This window comes from Conger conger, chromosome 13, assembly GCF_963514075.1.
Source record: "Conger conger chromosome 13, fConCon1.1, whole genome shotgun sequence".
Taxonomy (NCBI): domain Eukaryota; kingdom Metazoa; phylum Chordata; class Actinopteri; order Anguilliformes; family Congridae; genus Conger; species Conger conger.
The window spans coordinates 24,749,312-24,770,432 of NC_083772.1; the positions used below are offsets into that span (position 1 = coordinate 24,749,312).

The 21,121-nt window shown below is 45.9% G+C and overlaps 1 protein-coding gene across 1 annotated transcript in view; it reads right to left on the minus strand.

Moving 5' to 3' along the window:
* Nucleotides 1-7,281: 7,281 nt before the first annotated feature.
* The window catches only part of LOC133107901 (transmembrane protein 135-like), an 89,741-nt gene continuing 75,901 nt past the window's right edge, over nucleotides 7,282-21,121 (minus strand). Inside the window, exons 7-15 of the mRNA XM_061217190.1 lie at nucleotides 17,838-17,879; nucleotides 17,011-17,184; nucleotides 16,520-16,589; nucleotides 14,806-14,973; nucleotides 13,747-13,810; nucleotides 13,432-13,508; nucleotides 12,674-12,772; nucleotides 11,422-11,489; nucleotides 7,282-9,432 (exon numbers count right to left, since the gene is read on the minus strand). Of these exons, the coding sequence (XP_061073174.1) occupies nucleotides 9,300-9,432; nucleotides 11,422-11,489; nucleotides 12,674-12,772; nucleotides 13,432-13,508; nucleotides 13,747-13,810; nucleotides 14,806-14,973; nucleotides 16,520-16,589; nucleotides 17,011-17,184; nucleotides 17,838-17,879 (895 nt within the window). The 3' untranslated portion in view covers nucleotides 7,282-9,299. The remainder of the gene's footprint in view (nucleotides 9,433-11,421; nucleotides 11,490-12,673; nucleotides 12,773-13,431; nucleotides 13,509-13,746; nucleotides 13,811-14,805; nucleotides 14,974-16,519; nucleotides 16,590-17,010; nucleotides 17,185-17,837; nucleotides 17,880-21,121) is intronic.

Below are 21,121 nucleotides of genomic sequence, written 5' to 3' on the forward strand. Positions count from 1 at the left end.
AATGGGTCTCAACCAACAAGTGTGCAATGCTCCTGAGATGACAGCAAAGTGCTGCTTCTATAACAGCGGAAAGAGGGGCCGCCTTGTGAACTCCCACGAGCCCAGAGGAGATAGGCTCACTGTCGTCTGGAGAGGCCAAAGGGGAGCATGGTAAACCTGCGGCAAGCTCCCCGCATAGAGACCGTGAGATAATTCTGTTCCCAGCGCGGTGTGTGATTATTTATCTCCGCAGGGTTCCACTGAAGTATCATGTGAGTGGAGTCACGGGAGGCCAAACAGACGCTTTACATATCACACCCGACCCAGGGAGGAGCTGGGAGAGGCTCTGATACGCGATGCCCTCGAGAGACGCTAGCAGAGGCCTACATGGAACCGTCACTGCTGAGAGCAAGTGGCATCAGGTCAAACGCACATTCACCCTCAGTGGCTTTCTTTTTTTACCGTGGTCCTCCAACGCTAATTCAGACTTGCTTTCTGTGATAAAGAACCATTTTAAATTAGGATTTTGTCGCCTTGGATTGGTTGAATGGTCGAATAAGGGAATGAATTTTAACATCACCTGGTGGATGACATAAGCTATGTTCTATGCAGTTCTATGCTTCACTCCAGGAGTATCTAACTGGAGAACGAGGAACATTCTACTGCAGCTAGCCTGCCATCTATTGGTGATGAGATGAATAATTGGTGCATAAAACCATCGAGTGCGGTGGGTGACTTCATGTAATTGACATTGGGTATTAAAATAATAATTAGAAAGCTCAAAATGTTTTTAAATGGTGCTGCGTACGTAATTGGATTTTATAAATCCACTTTGGAAACTCATCAGAAGCGATCCAGGAATCCCTTTATGTTCAGCAAATAACATTGTGAGGATATTGATGAATGCATACAGACATATATGGATGTACACGCACACACGTGCATGCACACAGAAACACACATAAACACACACACACACACACACACGCGCAACAACAGCGAGTGCATTGCAGTGTGATTAATTGTGATGCAAAAACCATGGCTGAGAATAAATGTAATTTCTATGTGCAGGAAATGTACATATTCCTTTACGCCCAAAGGGAGAAAAAAATCTTTGGTTCATAAAGGAACCTTTTTGCAGTGGAAATTCCAAGGCACTGGAAATCTCTCAACAGTAGACTTACCAGCAGAAAATAACTTTCCTGTCTTGTAAAGAGGTCATTCCCTTGACTGAATTGACCCTTGGCATTTACAGTGACCCAGGCTACAGACCATGGAGCTGAAAGAATCTGTCACATCCCAGACTCCCTCCTGGGGCTCAGCGAATCAGAGCGCCTCCTGCAGCTCTAGTGTCTCTCTGCCTCTCCACCCCCGTCCTCTCCCCCTCTCTCCATGTCTGTCCTTCACCTTTTCTCTCAACTTTCTCATCCCTTGCTGTTTTCTCTCTCCCTTTCTCCCTTCTCTGTCCATCTTTCTCCTCTCTTTCCCTCTCCCATGACTCGCACACTTCATGCAGGTTTGAGACATGGTGATTTCTCCTCCTCCAGCAGTGGGAGAGAGGGCAAAAGAGGGCTTTCTGTGGAACACAACTCACCCTCACAGCCAGCCACTCAAGCTTCAGCTGAAACCCACATAATTCACTTCAAGCACGTGCTTGCATTCATAACACCATGTTCATAGACAGAGGTGTGATCCCATATCTGACAGATTCGTTAAAATAGCAAAATTGGCCCATTAAAGGAGTAACACGGTGGTTTGTCACACTTTCCAGGTTTTTATATGCAATTTGCACAAGAGGACGAGAGGGCATTGAAGAAACATGATGAAAGTATTAAATATGTTAAATATGTATTTGGAGAAGAAAGCGTTTTCAATTTATCTTCTTATTTTTAAGTTGAGAATGTTCTCCAGGTAGTACATCAGACGAGCATAACCACTCTCCTTGTCCCGCCCCTATAACTGGTGACCCATAGTTTGCGCTGCTGGCCTCCAGGCAAGACAATGCAAATATTTGACTAATGTTCACTCTCACTAGAGTGCCTTTCAAGAACTATTAGACTATTTCCAGTGCTAGTTCAAACACGAATGGAGCCTTCATCTTATTTCTTACAAACAATTTGCAATTTGAGCACACTTTCAGCTGAAGAAATTGAATGTGCTCTGATGTGCACAGTCCCAGGCCGATGTTGAATGGTGTTTTTGAGCAGTCCCGCTCCCACACAGACAGAGCGCCGGGCTCACACATGCTGATTCAGACACCTGTCCCAGACTGTAATTGTATTCTGACTATGAATATTTTATCAGGCGGCTTCTGCCCGCATGGATACTTCAAAACTCTGGCAGGGAACTAAATGACATTATACAAATGCATTATTAAAGTCAGATCATCCAGCTGCCTCAGGACAGTTATGTATTCTTCCCTTACACACACAGTTACATGGAAAATGATTCAGTGAAGCTCCGATCCTGCCCATGAGCTGCCCTTAATTACGTGTGTTTAATGGAGAAGAAAGATTTATCGTAGCCCGGGAACGCTGGGCATTTTTCAAGATGCACTGATCAATAAGCACTCTCAGTCCTTTTGGGAGAGAGTTTGTGCACAACTGGCTTTTCAATATCTAGATACAGCTACTCATATTGCGTGATTTATTACCTGCTAAGAGAAAAAATCATCTGAGCGAGTCGTGTGGGTAAACAAATGACAGGGATCGCCTCAGACACGGACATTCAGGCCCAGAGAGAGTTACAGGCATGCACACAGCAGTGTGTACACACACACACACACACACACACACATTCACACAGCAGTATGTAACACACACACACCCACACATTCACACAGCAGTGTGTAACACACACACACACACACATTCACACAGCAGTGTGTAACACACACACACACATTCACACAGCAGTGTGTAACACACACACACACACAGCAGTGTGTAACACACACACACACACACATTCACACAGCAGTGTGTAACACACACGCACACATTCACACAGCAGTGTGTAACACACACACACACACATTCACACAGCAGTGTGTAACACACACACACACATATTCACACAGCAGTGTGTAACACACACACACACACACATTCACACAGAAGTGTGTAACACACACACACACACACACACATTCACACAGCAGTGTACAAACACACACACACACATTCACACAGCAGTGTGTACACACACACACACTCACATTCACACAGCAGTGTGTAACACACACACACACATTCACACAGCAGTGTGTACACACACACACACACATTCACACAGTAGTGTGTAACACACACACACACACATTCACACAGCAGTGTGTAACACACACACACACACACATTCACACAGCAGTGTGTACACACACACACACATTCACACAGCAGTGTGTACACACACACACACATTCACACAGCAGTGTGTAACACACACACACACATTCACACAGCAGTGTGTAACACACACACACACACACCACATTCACACAGCAGTGTGTACCACAGAGACATGCAGGGATTCACATCTCTCACATTGCTGTCTTGTGAGGCAACACTAATGGCAGAAACAAAGATCTTACACAGCGAACGCAAGCCCTGCTTCAAGCTAAAGTGGGGAAAAAAAGAGCAGAATTCCCTGGAGAGTCATGCCTCCGATCACATGGTGATTTCCCTGTTTACGTTTTCCCTCAGGAATCTACCGCTGATCCCATCACCCACCCTACAGGCCCACAGAGCCCTTTCACTGTTCCACCCCCCCCCCATGCCCCTCTCAGCTGACGGGTCTGCATGTGAGACTCAGCACGAGCGCTCCGTAACCTGGCTCCAGCGTAGGCCCCGTGGTCCTGACAGGGAGAGCAATGCTGAAAGGGCCCCGGCGTAGGCCCCGTGGTCCTGACAGGGAGAGCAATGCTCAAAGGGCCCCGGCGTAGGCCCCGTGGTCCTGACAGGGAGAGCAATGCTCAAAGGGCCCCGGCGTAGGCCCCGTGGTCCTGACAGGGATAGCTAGCTCCTTCCTTCCCCAAGTTCATTTTAGTTCCCCGCGGTCGCTATTCTTACTGGGACGCATATGCGTTCTCCTTTAAATAAGCATGAAAAGGCACAGACGCGGCCTGAGTGAGAACATGCAGTACAGTCTCCAGCCTCTCCACTGAACAGCACAGGACTGTGCAGCTGTGTCACGTGTTCGTCCTTCGCCATCACCATTGTCATCATCATCGCTCCACCCTCAGGTCACACACCCTGTCTGACTGTCTGAATACAGGTTCAGGACTCCAGTCTACAGCCCAATCAAACCTGGAGAGGGACACGGGCCTGCACTATGAACCCTCATAAAAACACCCACCCCCAGGCCAAGTGAGCTTTCCAACTTTCACAGTAAGTAGGTAAATATATGCCCTCCAAAAAAGGCTTTGGCGTAAGGTGCCGAAACAAAGCGTCACATGAAGAAATAAAGAGCAGAAACTCTAAATCACATGCTCAATTGACTGTTTTATTGCCAAATATGGATATTGTCAGAAGGCAAAATAAAATGATTGCGTTTTCTCAAAAACAGGAGCGTGAGATTTTATTGTTTATTTCCTCCAACACACACACACACACACACACACACACACATACACGTATGCATGGACACGTACAAACATACAAGAAACCCCAGCAGCACTAAGCTTTCACATACGGGAGGGAGAAGAGGCAGCTCAGAGGCAGTGCTGATCATAATCACCCAAACACACTCCCACCCGGCCATGTGATCAGATCATTCATTACGCGAAAGTCACTGGGCTTTACCAGTAATTATTAGGGAAAAGGTCACAAGTACCTACAACAATCCACCCACACACACTTACCCTTTCATTTTTCAACCTGTTAATTTCAGAAAAGAATACTTTTAAAATAACACATTTACAGAAATGTGTTTGTTCCCCGCAGAGGTTGCAGAAAATCAACAAACATGCAAGCTGACCTGGGCTGTCCAAAGTTTTGCGAAACCACTGTATGAACATACACTACACAAATGTAAATTTTCAGGATACGTTCAGAATTCCTGGCTAAGAGCAGTCGACCCAATTCTGTTTGGTGGGGTGAGAGGTGGCTGGGAGATTTTCAGTGCCTTGGAATATCCACTGCAAAAAGGTTCCTTTATAAGTACATAAACCAGATTTATTTCTCCTTTTTGGCATAAAGGAATATGTACATTTCCTGCACATAAAAATTACATTTATTCTCAGCCTTAGTTTGTGCATCACAATTCATACTATTCACACACTACAATGCACTCACTATATAGATATCCACTCAGTATCCAAAATGAAATCTATCCCAGTGATTTCATCATGTTTATTGTAAATCCCTTTTCAGCTTGTGTTTTAATGACCCACTTATCAACTCTTAAAAATAGGCTGCCGCAATTTCTCCCTTGTCAGCTGAGCGTGCATTTTCACCCAGACAGATTAATTCCTCTTGATTGATCAAAGCTTCATTAGTGTTGGTATCAGTAAGCATCGTTTCTAATTAGTTAATGCTTTCAAAAAAAGAACACAAAAACATGCTCTTATCTGTGCTGATTAAATCAATCTCTAAAGTCTTACAATATTCTTTGTGAGAAAAAACGGCAGTGTAAATCTTTAAAAAAACGTGAGCAGAAGAATCAGCTGCACTCAGAGACAAATGATTATTAATGAACCAGTGCCTTCTAGTGGGCTAGACTAGAAATACCCTGTCCTTACGGAGAAAACTCAATAGTAAAACTAGTTCAGTTCTTTCCAATTAAAGCCTTTTTCATTCATATTGTGAAAAATGGGTCTCTAATATGGTCTATAGTAGAAAGCACTTTATATAATGAAGTGAAAATCCATCTCAGAGAAACCTGTATGGGATATGGCTGAGTGCTGCCAAAATCACTCAAAGCTGCGTAAGATGTGTTAGCCTCTGTGCCTCCAGCGATTCAATAAATTCACATTTCTGCATTACGAAGGCTGCTCCCTCCTCTTTATTTATGGTTTTACATTTTAGGCATTTAGCAGGCGCTCTTATCCAAAGTGACTTACAGCTTACATCCATTTTACACACACTCCATTTATACAGCAGGATGTATACTGTACACTGAAGCAATTCAGGATAGGTTCCTTATTCAAGAGTGCAACAGAATTTTATATTGCCCGATTTGGTTATAGCACTTATTCCATTGTTTTTCATTGAACTAGTTCTTATTACCGACATTCAAAACCATATGAAGCTGCCATAAAATGCATAACCCCCACAGCACAGTAAATGGTTATTTTCTTAAAGATTAAATAAAACAGGACTCAAAGATGTTGCAGAAGGATGAGAAAGATGTGGAGGGCTTGTCTGGGTGTGATATGATATCTCTGTCCCTCCCGGTGCGTTTGATACCGGCTCAAGGAAGACATGTCAGAAACATTAAATATGATTAATTATATCTGGCAGGAAAAATACTTTCCATTTTAAACAGCGCCAACCAGGCAGACATTCACAGCGTTTCCCTCTGAGCCAGGAAAGATTCCCCCTGTGCAATAACAGGTAGGCAGCACAAGCGGCAAATAAATCACAGAGGTAAAGAGGGTCGCACCCTGCGGACACAGTGAAGAATGCATGAGCGCGGCTAACTCAGCGCTACACGCCCGCACCCTGTAGCCACGGCTGAGAGATGACCACAGCGCGCTCGCTGAGTGTTATTTACAGCGTAGTCTCACTGTGGCTTTACTCCGCAGCTTCACGGTGACAGCGTGACGAACGGAGCTGATGACTGGCCAGCTCCGTGCCTTCAGTGCGAGGCCCTGCCTGTGGGCTGAGCCCGTGTTGTCATCGCTGGCGATTATGGTGCGTTATCGGGCACGGGCAGGGGGCTGACGTGAGGGCGGGGAGGGTCTGGAGTCTGGAGCGTGATTCTGCGGCGGTTGCTCGTAGAACACCTGACAGCGCTGTCTGGAGCCTCTAACACAAACAGATCACGTCTCACCATCCCAACACTGAGGTTTCAATAGGTGTGTGTGTGTGTGTGAGTGTGTGTGTGTGTGTGTGTGTGTGTGTGTGTGTGCGTGCTAGGGAGCACTTCATACCCATGCCAAAAGCAAATGTGGAGCAAGGGACGGCAACCGATAGAAATGCTAAGAAGCAAGGATGGTGTCTAATATGATGGAGCATTATGCTATGATGCATATTCCTTTGGGCACAGCATGAGAGATTCAATACTCTGCATTTCAAATGAAGATGCAATTAGCAAACCTAATCTAAATGAACAATAACAACCACAACAAGTCAAAAAGAATTGTGTTACATTACATGTTTATTCAACTGCAAAGCAACAGAGGTTTCTAGTTGTAAAAAGGCCTATACAATACCCTGTCAAGTATAATGAGTTACAATATCTACAACATTTACTCCATAAATTTAAAGTATAGCCGTCTTCTAACATTGTTTTGTAGGGTTTAATGTTCTTTTACAGAGTAGCTGATAAACAGAAAAAATATTTACCACATACACTTATAGTGTAAGGATGGGTGAAGTTGTACCTTAAATCTGTTCCTTTCTTGTGTTTGACACACTTTAAGAAAACTATCTTTAATAGCCTGCTTATATAAATTAATATGTAAAAGTACAGATTACACCATACAGTCATTCCTATTTAATCTGAATAACAGAAGCGCTACTTTATCACACTGCAGGACAGAAGTGGCACGCTGACTTCTTCTTCCTGGTCGTTAGTATGAATGTGTCACACAGATGATCCACATTAATAACACGTGAGAAGGGATATTATTATCTCCGCGGCACTGCACTTGTGAATGTGAGAAGGGGACTGGGATTAGAGAAAAATATGTGTTGCTCTATTATGCAATTCATCTTTGTGATGTTCAGAAAATAATCATCATTCCACATATATATGATGACATGTTTCCATTTGCAAGGTATGCCTATGTGATTGTTCCTATAGGGTCATAGTGCTTATTGGAAAATTATTTTAAAGGAAAGGAAATGGCTCATATTTATAATCTGACAATGTAGGACTGACTGTTATACTGCAGCATGCAAAAGAACACAAACCCCTTTAAATTAACATAACTATACTGTGATTTGTTCCATTGCGGATATAAGCATATGTCATTGAGCAATGCAGAAAGAACCAGTGAAAGGGCTATCAGAGACAGATCACCCTGCATAGACGGATATTCCGAGACAGCGTCTCACAGAAGTGGCTGTAAACCATTTTCAAATGTAAAACATATGGAAAGGAATTTATTAATATCGCCCAACTCATGTCAAACCTGCGATAAGCGGATGCACAAACGTTCAAAGTATTTTACTTTAGGACTAAAAATACGCATATGGCTATCAGAATTTAAGAATCTGTTAAACTTTTAAATGGCTATTTCTTAAGGCAAAACTAAGAACAGCAGCTAATATTTGAGGTTTTTATGTTTTTGGAATGAATTGCTATATACTGTATTTTTATCTGAAAGCTGGAATGGCCAGTCCCGCTCTTGCTGCAATGCTTAAGGCAGCGGCGTCCGTTGTAAAATGGGAGAGCAGAGGGGCATAAGCTCTCCTCAGAAGCACCTGGAGCCAAAATGTCTTACCTTCGCTTTATTTCTTTCAACGAGCGAGAACATTCCGGAAAAACTAATGTATGTTCACCTTCACAAAGTTGACTTCTAATTTAATACTTGGAATAAACTGATGGTTTAATATACAAATACCAATATAAATGTATTGTATGGAATATTCAAATGATACATATATATAAATTTACACTGAATATATTCATAATATACAGATCATTGTATACACTCATACAAAGGTGTGTTAAGAGGAGAAAATGTTTTACAGGTTCTTCCAAATTTATTTTCGATCTCCAAGTTATTTCCTTCACAAAGGAAAAAAAAGAAAGTAATTTAAGATTTCCCGAAATGAAATGAAATACTTCACAGAAATACACTCTTCTAGAAACGACAGAACATGTCACAGCTTAGTTTCTTGCATTGACTATAAACATTACTTATGTGCCACCATTTATTAGTTTTTTCTATAAATGAAACTGAGATTTAAATAATCTCTCGGAATTGACTGAAATAACTTTTGCCAGCTCTGGATAGATTTTGAAGAAAGTTTCTGAATGGAAAACTTTTGTGCGTTAAATTGATTCACCCCCTCCCCGTACCCCACTCACCATAAACACTGCACACCTACAGCAAACCCCACATCAGCGACCGCTCAGAGATACCCGTACACATTAAAAACCCCGCTACGAGGGCACGTCCTCCACAGAGCCCTGACACCTCGCCCCCCTCAGCCCAGCGGAAGCCCCAGGTCCGGGGGAAACACGGTGAAGCGGGGGTCCAGTTTCGGGATGAAGCCATGGAAGTCCCGCGAGGCTTTTGTGCCGAATATGTCCAGAGCCTTCCGGTTCATCACCGCAAACCTGCAGAGAACACCGGGCCTTCAGTCTGATATGTACAGGAAGCTCTGCACTAGAATCACTATCACCTAGGGCCATTCTCTTAAATTCAAGTGTTTTGAAAAAGTAAATTGTCTAAAAAGTACCCAAGGAAATAGGCTTGGTATGGTAAATGGTAAATGGTTGGAATTCATATAGCACCTTTATCCAAAGTGCTGTACAACTGATGCTTCTCAGTCACCCATTCATACACACACTCACACACACACACACACACACACACCAATGGCGATTGGCTGCCATGCAAGGCACCAACCAGCTCGTGAGGAGCAATTGGTGGTTAGGTGTCTTGCTGAGGGACACTTCGACACACCTAGATCGAACCGGCAACCCTCCGACTGCCAGACAACCGCTCCGACCCCAACCGGTATATTCAAACCGACAAACAGAATCTAATATGAGCTGAAATTGATGAATGTAATATTCCTTTACCGCTGTTCTGCCCTCTACTCCTCATGAGTAAACACCCATGTTCCTCATATCCGCCCTCATTCATTATATGCGCTGGCTGTCTCCAGATCTGAAAGTGGGTTCTCCCCTTCCCATTCATGCTCCACGAGGCTCCATAAGCTGCTACGCACAGCCACATAAGGAAAATCGAAACGCTTTCTACTGCTCACCGGGGCAGTGTGGGAGAGAGGCTAAATCACAGTCTGATTACGGCCAAGCCACACCGTGCGCACTTGAGCACACAGCGTTAAATCTTCCACACTCAAAAACACATCTGATATGTGAAACGCCGGGGTCCCAATGGCCACTTGCTGGAAAAGAAAACCACACACATACACTGCGCACGTACACAAAGAATACACAAAGCGTGATCCATCTGCGTGAGCAGCGTGTGGGAAACCGGCTGCGATGTTGTGCAAGTCCGGAGCAAACAGCTGGGCTACGGTGGGACCGTCAGAGACTCGGAGCCCACAGGGCTGGTTAAACACACCCAGGTGCTATAAAGCATCTCTATGTGATGTGCCTCTGAAACGCACACAGGGCGGGGGGCCAGAAGGGCGATAAACAGCCGGGACCATGTGCAACAACCGCGCCGGGGGAAAACCGTTGCAGCATTCTATCATTCCTAAAATCCAAGGGGAGCAGTAAAAAAAACTGGGTTGAAAATATCGGACGGCGACCGACAACGGGAATATTTTAATCGGGGTGCATGAAGTGCCATCCGTACTAGCGTTCGTTTTACAGGACTGCAAGACATCTCAGTAAGGGAGAGGATATTAATGAGGTGTTCCAGCCCAGTAGGGCCCTGCTCTGTGAGCCAAGAGCAATATGTCTCCCTGGAAGGCCCAGAGCAATCATCTGGAGAAGGTAAAAAGCCAGCATCTGTGATGGTCTCCAATGCTTCACTCAGGGAAACAAATCAAGCAGTGATTAATTTCACTGTTGTGGAAACTTTATTAAACAGATCCCAAGTCCAGCGCTGTACAAATTCCTTCAGCAGAGTAGTGACTGCCAAAGCCCTTTCTCATGAGGATAACACAAAATACACAAACCTAGGAGTCAGCCAGCATACACACACACACACACGTGCACACATACACACGCACGCACGCACGCAAACACATACACACACACACACACTCGTGCATACATACACACACACGCACGCACGCAAACACATACAGACACACACACACACAAACGCATGTGCACACACAAAACACACGCAATCACGCGCGTGCACACACACAGCCACACACATACAAACACGCACACACACACGCACACACAAGCACATATGCACACGCACACACACACACACGAGCGGACACATACACACACACGAGCACTCGCACACACACACGAGCGCACACATACACACACACACTTGCACAAGCACACACACACACACACACACACGCGCGCGCGCGCACGCACACACACACACAGACAGACAGACACACACACACACACACACACACACACACACACGAGTGCACACACCTGCCCTTGGTCAGTCTCAGCAGGAACTTCCAGTAGGAAGGCCGCAGGTTCTGAACCTCCATAACCGCCTGAAGTGAAACAAAACAAAGAGAAGATGCTGATATCAATCACAGCTGCGTTATACTGTAAAAAACAAAAGTTCAACTGAGCTTTTCAAAGTAAACTGAAGAAATATTTCTGTGGTAAGTGATAAAAGTGTGCGTGTAAAACGCTGAGCTGGGGAGATAGTATATGTTGAACAGAGTACAAACTCCTGTTATGATTACAGCATGGTGCTCCATGCCTGCTCCTACAGGAAACCACAGCTATTTATTTTTAGACACAATTTTCCATTTACTGTTTCCCTGTGTGTGCGTGAGCGCGTGCGTGCGTGTGAGAGAGAGGGAACCGTACAGGGGGGAGAGAAGGGGAGAGATACAGAGAGTGACAAAGACAGAGCAGAACAGGTGCGTATGAGACAGCGCATCAGCGACGAAGAGCAGGTGAGAAAGAGGGTGTTGTTCTCCATTAAAGCGGTTACATAGAGCAGCGTTTCCTCATCCATTTACAGTCCCCAGCCAGAGCCCCTCCGCTTCCTGTGACTCTTTTTCCATACCACGAACCGCTAAACTGCACGGCGCAACAGGACAGGGGGAAAGTCAATCGCTCACTGAGGACAGCCCAGGGTAACCCAGTCCCCAGCCAGCGTAACCCCACCCTCCCCCAGGACGATGGAGATAACCGTGTCTGGTTCATAATCAGTCATTTCACACTTCCTAGCTGTGGCTACCGTTTACTGCTACAGATTAAATTATCACATAAAAATAGGGCTAGGACCCATTTGCTACTGCGCTGCTGTATATAGCACAATGCAGGACCGCTATAAAGAAGTTTCCCCAGAGAGAAACAAACACTGTAGGCTTCCTTTAACTTTCAGTTTGCTGACGGCACAAAAATGTATATTTTCTGTTTACTGGGGGGTTTTTTTTCTTTTTTAATACACTTCAATACATTTTGCTCTAAGATTTATTCTTGGCATAAGGAATGCTTTATTTTCCAATAGACTGGCCCACATTACTCAGCAGTGGGTAAGAGATAGTGCCATAAGGATTGAACCTCCATTACAGCAATGGTAAAATGGCCCTATTACATGCTGATTCACAGAGCCCATTCCTCTTCTCAGGGCAGGGATAAGGGGGCCAGATTAGCCACTAATCGATAGCACAAACAGCAGAGTGTGTGAGGGCAGTCAGAGGCAGACACGGCGACTTACGGCCTGGAAGCAGATGGCGGTGGACACGGCGTAGATGATGGTGTCAGCCTGGGAGAAGTAGGGGAAGCGGCCAGCCTCGATGCCTTTGAAGTACATGGTCTGAGGAGAGAGGGAACAGTGTCGGCCAGTACTGTGTCACTACAGAGCGCCATACGTAGCCTCACGTATACACCAGTACTGTGTCACTACAGAGCGCCATACGTAGCCTCACGTATACACCAGTACTGCATCACTACAGAGCGCCATACGTAGCCTCACGTATACACCAGTACTGTGTCACTACAGAGAGCCATACACAGCCTCACGTATACACCAGTACTGTGTCACTACAGAGAGCCATACACAGCCTCACGTATACACCAGTACTGTGTCACTACAGAGCGCCATACGTAGCCTCACGTATACACCAGTACTGTGTCACTACAGAGAGCCATACACAGCCTCACGTATACACCAGTACTGTGTCACTACAGAGAGCCATACACAGCCTCACGTATACACCAGTACTGTGTCACTACAGAGAGCCATACACAGCCTCACGTATACACCAGTACTGCTACACAACAGAGCGCCATACGTAGCCTCCCGCTCCAGAAGTTCCTCTTTTCAGTGAAAAAAGGGATCATACGCATGTTTCTGAAGACTAACATAAAAATGACACCATTGCTATTAGGGTTGCAGTTAGCATTACAGTTACTGTTAAGGGTTCTGCTACAGTCAGGTGGGCATTTATGGCATTGATGAAAGTAGGCCATTACCTCCACAAGTTTGGATGCCAGGTACATGGATATAGTCGTGCTTTTGTAGAAGAACATGGAAATCCCGGCCAGGAAGCCTTGGAGGACCATCAGACAGCGGCAGGACAATAAGCAGACCAGGAAGAGACGCAAGCATGAACAGCAAAATACACACTGTACGGACATGCATTATGGTCATGTCTTCAAACACAAAGTCACACTTTACAGCATAGGGTAAGGTTGGGTACATTAGTCATGTTTTATTGGCAGACCTATGAAACATGACGTGGAGGGCTTTGAGTAATGGCGGTTCAGGTTCCACACCCGGGGCCTTACCGGCGATGATGGCGTGAAGCTCGTCATCTAGGTTCCGCAGCCAGCGCAGGATACAGCTGGTCCCCTGGGGGAGAGGAGAGCGTCACCTGCTGCTGGATAATAACTCTAAACCTCCCCAAAACCTGCGAACCGGCAAGTATGCCCTGAACCTTTGAGTTTCTAATAGCTAATGCAATGGTACTACAGCTCGACATCTGCAGCAAGAACCTGTAAATGTCTGTAAGATCCGTCTTGCGTGCCACAGTCTCACACAAATCAACGTGCTTGTGAGCTTAACAGAGATCTGCGCCTGACCCCTGGAGAACATGCCTTGACCTCGAGAAGAAACTGCATGGGAGGAGCCCATCCGCTGCACGCTGGCAACAGTGAAAGTGGAGAATGCTAAGTACATAATATACAGAACTAAGAGAATGACAAATACATGTAGCCAGGCAAGGGTGACGGCAGGCCAATGGATGGCACTGTCAGGCAAGAGGGCAGGAGAGGCCATGGACCGGAGTCAATGGAGCCAGCAGGGGGAGCGAGTTTCCTGAGCAGGAAATGTTTCTATTACAAGGGTTAGAGATACATACTCTGTCCAGGCCTATTTGGGGTTAAAGGTAAGTGCATATTGGGGTTAAAGGTAAGTGCATACACAAAGAGAACAACCCAAAAACATATCATTCATAAAAGCATAACACTTACCATCACTAAGATATGACAACAGTTATACAGGTCAACCATTATGCATACTTGTGGAAGGGAGATTATGAGAGGGAATATAATGATGTGGGCAGGATAAATTATTACAGATAGAAAGTGCCTTGTGGATATGAATGAAAGTGGTGAGGGTTTACAGTGAGAGTCCTGTACACACAGCCCTGGGGCAGAGAGTGAGGAGATCTGTACACACAGCCCTGGGGCACACAGTGAGAAGTCCTGTACACACAGCCCTGGGGCAGACAGTGAGAGTCCTGTACACACAGCCCTGGGGCACACAGTGAGGAGTCCTGTACACAGCCCTGGGGCAGACAGTGAGGAGTCCTGTACACAGCCCTGGGGCAGACAGTGAGGAGTTACCTTGTAGATGCTGACGAAGGACCCCAGGAAGGCCCCCAGCTGGAAGTTCTCCTTGTTGTAGAGCAGAGACAGCAGGCGGGAGGGCTTGGTGAAGAGGTGGCGAAACGCAGAGGGAATCTTCAGACAGCACTGGATCAGGTAGCCTACGCTGAACATGCGAATGAAGCCCTGCAGATGCAGATCACATGTACACGTGAACAAAGACATGCACGAGCCCACATATATACATGAATACACACAGGGACACACACACACTTGCTCACACAGACACAGACACACACATACATACACACACACACACACACTCATTCAGACACACACACACACACACACACACACACTCACTCACTCACTCACTCACTCACTCACTCACTCACTCACTCACTCACTCACTCACTCACTCACTCACTCACTCACTCACTCACTCACTCACTCACTCACTCACTCACTCACTCACTCACTCACTCACTCACTCACTCACTCACTCACTCACGTGCACACACACATACATACACACACACACACACACTCATTCAGACACACACACACACACACACACACACAAACACTCACTCACTCAGTCACTCACTCACACACTCCCTCACGTGCACACACACATACATACACACACACACACTCATTCAGACACAGATACACACACACACCCTCACGCACAAACACTCACTCACTCACTCACTCACTCACAAACACACACTCCCTCACGTGCACACACACACACACACACACTCAAAACACTGACACACTCACACAGGGACGCACACACGTGCACACACAAACACACTTTGCACTTTGTTGTACATCGCTCTGAATAAGAGCGTCTGCCAAATGCCATTAATGTAACACACATACAAAGATTAAGGCAGTTATCTGCAGAGGAATGGAGTTGACAGTAATGAAGGTTCCTCCCTATAGAACATGCATACTGTGCAAGCAGCTGAGAAACTAAGGGCTTGAAGTGAAAGGTCTGTTGGACCGTTTCCTGTTAGCATGCGGTGACGTATATACTCCTGAGAGCGGAAAACGGACTGTGCTGGGGATATCCTACACACACATAGAAATAGATTCCTATTTTCCCATCCATCAGTTTCAACCACAGCTGTGAGTGTGTGTGTGGGTGAGTGTGTCTGTGTGTGTGTCTGTGTGTGTGTGTGTGTGTATGTGTGTCTGTGCGTGTGTGTCTGTGTGTGTCTGTGCATGTCTGTTTGTGTGTGTGTGTGTGTGTGTGTGTGAGCGTGTGTGTGAGCGTGTGTGTGTGTGTGAGCGTGTGTGTGTGTCTGCATGTGTGTGTGAACGTGTGTGTATCGTGTGTGTGTGTGCATGTGTGTGTGCGTGTGTGAGTCTGCATGTGTCTGTGTGTGTGTGTCTGCATGCGTGTGTCTGTGTGAGAGCGTCTGCATGTGCGTCTGCATGTGTGTGTGTGTGAGTGTGTCTGCAAGTGTACGTGTGTGTGTGTGCGCATGTGTACGTGTGTCTGCAGGTGTGTGTGTGAGTCATGCACACACACAAAACAATGGCTGTGCTCCTGAAAATATCTGTAAGAAAAATAAAACCATTTCCCTTGTATGTAGAGAATAAATAAAATGTGCAAAAGACAGATACGTCAAGATTCCAGACAGAAAATAAGGCAGAGTAATAATGTGATCCAATGAAATGCACGTGTGGCGTTGAGTTTCCTGCTTAAGGCGAGTCTCACTTTGACACAGTAGGAGAAGCAGTTGTCTTGGTAATGCTTGCAGCACCTGTGCCTGGGTCCATGTCTGCATCTGGAAGCAATGAAGAAAAAAAAACAGTGTCACTCTCCTTCTGCCTAGGCCTGACTTACCTTTAAACAAACATTCAATTCAACGAACAGCAAATTACAGGAAAGCAATTTCTTTAAAGAAGAAGAAACCCCCGCTATTTAGCCTTCGGGAGGTAATCAACTTTTTGATAAAAAAGAGAACGGTTGGAAAATTACAAATAAATGCTATTACTGTAATTAACGTCAAGCAGCGAGCAGGAGAAATCAAAGCGCTACTCAAGGGAGGCTAATAACACACAACAGTCATTACAACGGAATCATATTTTGCGCTGAAAACGGCACGAAACGAGGGCACGGTGCGTGTGAACGTGAGCATTGCGCTGGCGTGCGGCCGCGTGTGTCGAAATGACGTAGGGTAGTGTGCGAGTGCGACCGCGTCTCACACAGATTCCAGCAGCCTGCGTGTCAGGCCAGCGATGGAGGCCCTGCCAGGGCCCGACCCGGCCCGGGGCGGCTCCGGAGGCCCCGGCTCCACGGCGCCCCTCTCCGGTCCCCGGGGGTACACTTGCTCCGCCAGGAAGGAATGCGTTGGAATCTCTTCCTTTCCCACAAGAAACCTGGAGCCCGGAGGAAAAACAGAGGAAGGTCTAGCGGGACTCCCAGAAAGCGGGGCGAAGGAGGAGGGGGGCGCCCTCTCCCCAGGAGGGGGGTGACGGATGAGTGTTTGGGAAGACGGGGCAGTGAGGTGTGACCGGGCCCGTGATAAGATAAGGGACACTCCTCACACCTCGACCTGCTCTTATCTGCCTCGCAGTGCCTGGCTCGCCTCAGCTCTGTTTTTAAAAGGTCAGTAAAGCTGTGGGTATCCGCTGCACAGACACACCGCTCATTTCTTTATGACAGAGAGCAGCTCTGCTCAGTCTCCAGCTAACAAACCGCACTCTGTAACGCAGCTGATAAAAGGAGCAGACGGAGCGCTTGTGTTTATCCAACGGGACGCTGAACTAGTACGGCCATGTAAGAAACCTGGAGGAGACGCCTCCTGTTACAACTCTGCTGCTTCCAGACCGTCAAACAAAACATCATTATCACCATATTTTCACCATATTCTCACGGAAAAGAATCGGTTTGTTCTGTGCGTTTTACTTATGCATATGAATTCTGACAACCTTTACTTTCGTAGCAATTTTCTTAGCTTGAATAACAACATTTCCAGGAAATACAAGAATTTGGTGACTGAAATGCGGGTGACATTAAGGTTATCACTTACTTGAGTGCGGAGAATGTGAATCCCTGAAGGCCATCTTTACACCTTCAAAAATAAAAACATTCACTGTCAATCCTGTGCATCCCTAAACGAAACTGCACACCAACAGTTAAATAATAGAAACATGTCTGCACATGACTATGCTGTTACTAGACACACTTAAAATTAAGCAGTAATACAAAGACATTATTCTCAGGTTTGACATTAGTTTCAGTTTTTGCTGACAGTTTTGAAAGAATCTGCATATATTCTATATTCACACGTTTAAACAGCAGATGGCACTGTCATGCCAAACAGCATTGCGATAAATATAAAGCACCTAAAAGTGCTTCAACATGTGGCGTAAGCAAATTGCATGCATTTATTCATATTGAACCCCCACCTCCCCCCAAACACAAAATGACCTGATCTTCCTGTGTGTTCCAGAGAGAGTGATAAGGGGGGAAAGCGCTGTTTGTCTGAGGAGGTCGATATAAACAGTGGGGAAGGCAGGATGTACACAGCGAGCATGAGATCTTCCGCAGATCTAAGCTTCATTTAGACTTAAAGCTTCGCAGACCATGAAGAAAAAGGGGTTCCATTTTCTTTTACATGAGGGAAAAAGTCTGTACCTCCAGTAAAAAGAAAAAAAGATTGATACGCTAACACAGTGGAACACAAAGAACAAAAACAAAAAAAAGTTTGACCCTGTTCGCCCGCCTGTTAGTCTTCACTGGTGTAAGACAGCCTTGAATGTGTGGGAATTTGTTACAGTTAGTGGGATAGTGTTACTGTGTTTATCAGAGGAGAGACGGGGCTTCCCTCTGTTTAACAGCACTTAACTTTGAGTAAACGCACAGAGAGGGCCGAGCTGCCCAGTGCCTGGGGCCGCTGCCCTCCCTCCAATCCATCTCCCTGGCTGTTCCCTGCCCTCCGTCTCTCCCCGGGTGTTTACATTAAACAGCACTATCACGCAGGCCCGGTTAGTCTGCAGGAATTCACCTCCCCCGCAGGCCTTACCCAAATAAACAGATGGGAAGATGACCATCTCCTAACCCAGGTAGACACGCACCACATGTCGGCCTGCGTTCAGACAGAGACGGCCGGGGAAGCCGCTCCAGAGACGCGGCGGAGGGGAAAGGCGGCGGGGAGGCCGGGGCGGCCTGTAGCGTAGTGGTTAAGGTAAACGACTGGGACACACAAGGTCGGTGGTTCTAATCCCGGTGTAGCCACAATAAGATCCGCACAGCCGTTGGGCCCTTGAGCAAGGCCCTTAACCCTGCATTGCCTCCTGCTTAGTCTAATCGACTGTACGTCGCTCTGGATAAGAGTTAATGAGAGGAGGGCCGGGGAGAGTGTTTCAAACACGCCGCCCGTGGCCTCAGACGGTTCAAAGAGACGGCTGCCTGACCGTTCCACTGCTGAGAATGGCAGATTCGCCACATACACAGCTCCGACGTGACGCCCGTGACCGAGGACTTCGCTCGTTCCGTGAGAACGCTCACTCAAGGTTACACTTCGACCGAAAAAGAGGTCAAGTTCTTCTCCTATATTGATGGTGCATGAATCCAATATTCCATGGACCCATCTGAAATCATCATTAGGTTGACAGTGGGGGTACTGCATTAAGCTGGAAACAGATATCCCATACATGTCCATTTACAAGAAAAAAAAAAGACTTCCTCCATTAAACTATTCACCATGATTGACTCACTGCGGTATAATTTGATTATCAGAGTTATGAATGTCAACGGAATTAGCTCAGAGATGCAATAAAGACTGCTTTCAAGACAAAGGACCAATTCAAGGGAATACTGCCCTGATCTGGTCACTGCATTCCAAAGCCATTTCTACAAACCAAAACTTGATACAAGTAATAATACTACTAAAAGAAAACAAGCATGCTCACAGTGTTGCGTCTGAAAGCATAGGTCCCAGACTAAACAGGACATAGGGTGTGTGGTTTGTTACAGAAGTATGCTGGTTTCAAATGTAATCTGAAATAGAATAGAGAGGAACAGGACAGTAGAACAAGACCACAAATTCACCCTTTCTGGTTTCGCCTATCTTAAAACAGCGTTGTTTGGGTTTTTCCCAAGACAGGCCCAGACAAACTGCTCACAAACTGTTTGAGTAAAGGTCTGAAAGGTTAGTCTTGCGCATTCTGTTTTCCCAGAATAACTTCTCCCAGTGGATAAATATTTGCTGTACCACGTAATTCAGTATACGCTCCTGTGTAACTGATATACATGTACACATATCACCACTGTTCAGCATGAAGCTCCAGTTTGTTATTGTGCAATTACTGTACTTACCATTCCGTACCCGTGCCCTTCTTACAACTCTAATGACCTGCACTTTATGTACGAAGGCCATGGTGTCCTAGCAAGCCCCTATGTACAAGAGCTTCGACCACACTAATAATCAAAATGCTTCTGCTCTTGTAGCTGCTACAACTACAACTAGAACTACAACTAGTACGACAACTAATACTAATAATAACAACAATAACAACAATAACAGAGAAAGAAATAAACAAAGGCAGTGAAATAGAGCGTGCCAAGCATACTGTACATTCTGATCAGCAGTAAGTGAAAGATCAGGCCACTTAAAGACATTTGATGGATGCTGAGATGATGTGGTGTTGGAAACAGTTAGGCCCCGGGTCGGGCTAGGATTACAGCTGATCCCATCATCAAACGGCCCGGCCCGTGAGGCTCCTGTCATGTCCGTAACCGGAGGAGCTCCAGATAAGAGCCAGCCTTCTTGCCGTTATTAATAGCCATGCTGGAGAGGGCACCTGGTGCTATACGCCCTTCCTTAAGAGTCAACACCAGAACCAAAGCCCTGGCCGGAGACCAACCTCCCCAATCAGGGATGGCAAGGAATCCCACAAGCTACTTCAACATATTTTATTCACTAAGAAAGGGCACATGGGGTACTGTGCCCCACACCTGATTTGTCAAACCCCAACCAAAGCCTTTTATCACTCTGAGGTCCAACATACAGTAAGTTAAGGACTCTGAGGTCCTGCATACAGTAAGATAAGCACTCAGAGGTCCTACATACAGTAAGATAATCACTATGAGGTCCTACATACAGTAAGTTAAGCACTCAGAGGTCCTACATACAGTAAGATAAGCACTCAGAGGTCCTACATACAGTAAGATAAGCACTCAGAGGTCCTACATACAGTAAGATAAGCTTGCCCACAGAGAGGAACTGACGCTATTGCTATTGCGCTTGACTATTGTTTAAAGGTCAAATAATCATTACCTTTGAACAAAGTTCAAATAAAGTTTGTTGGA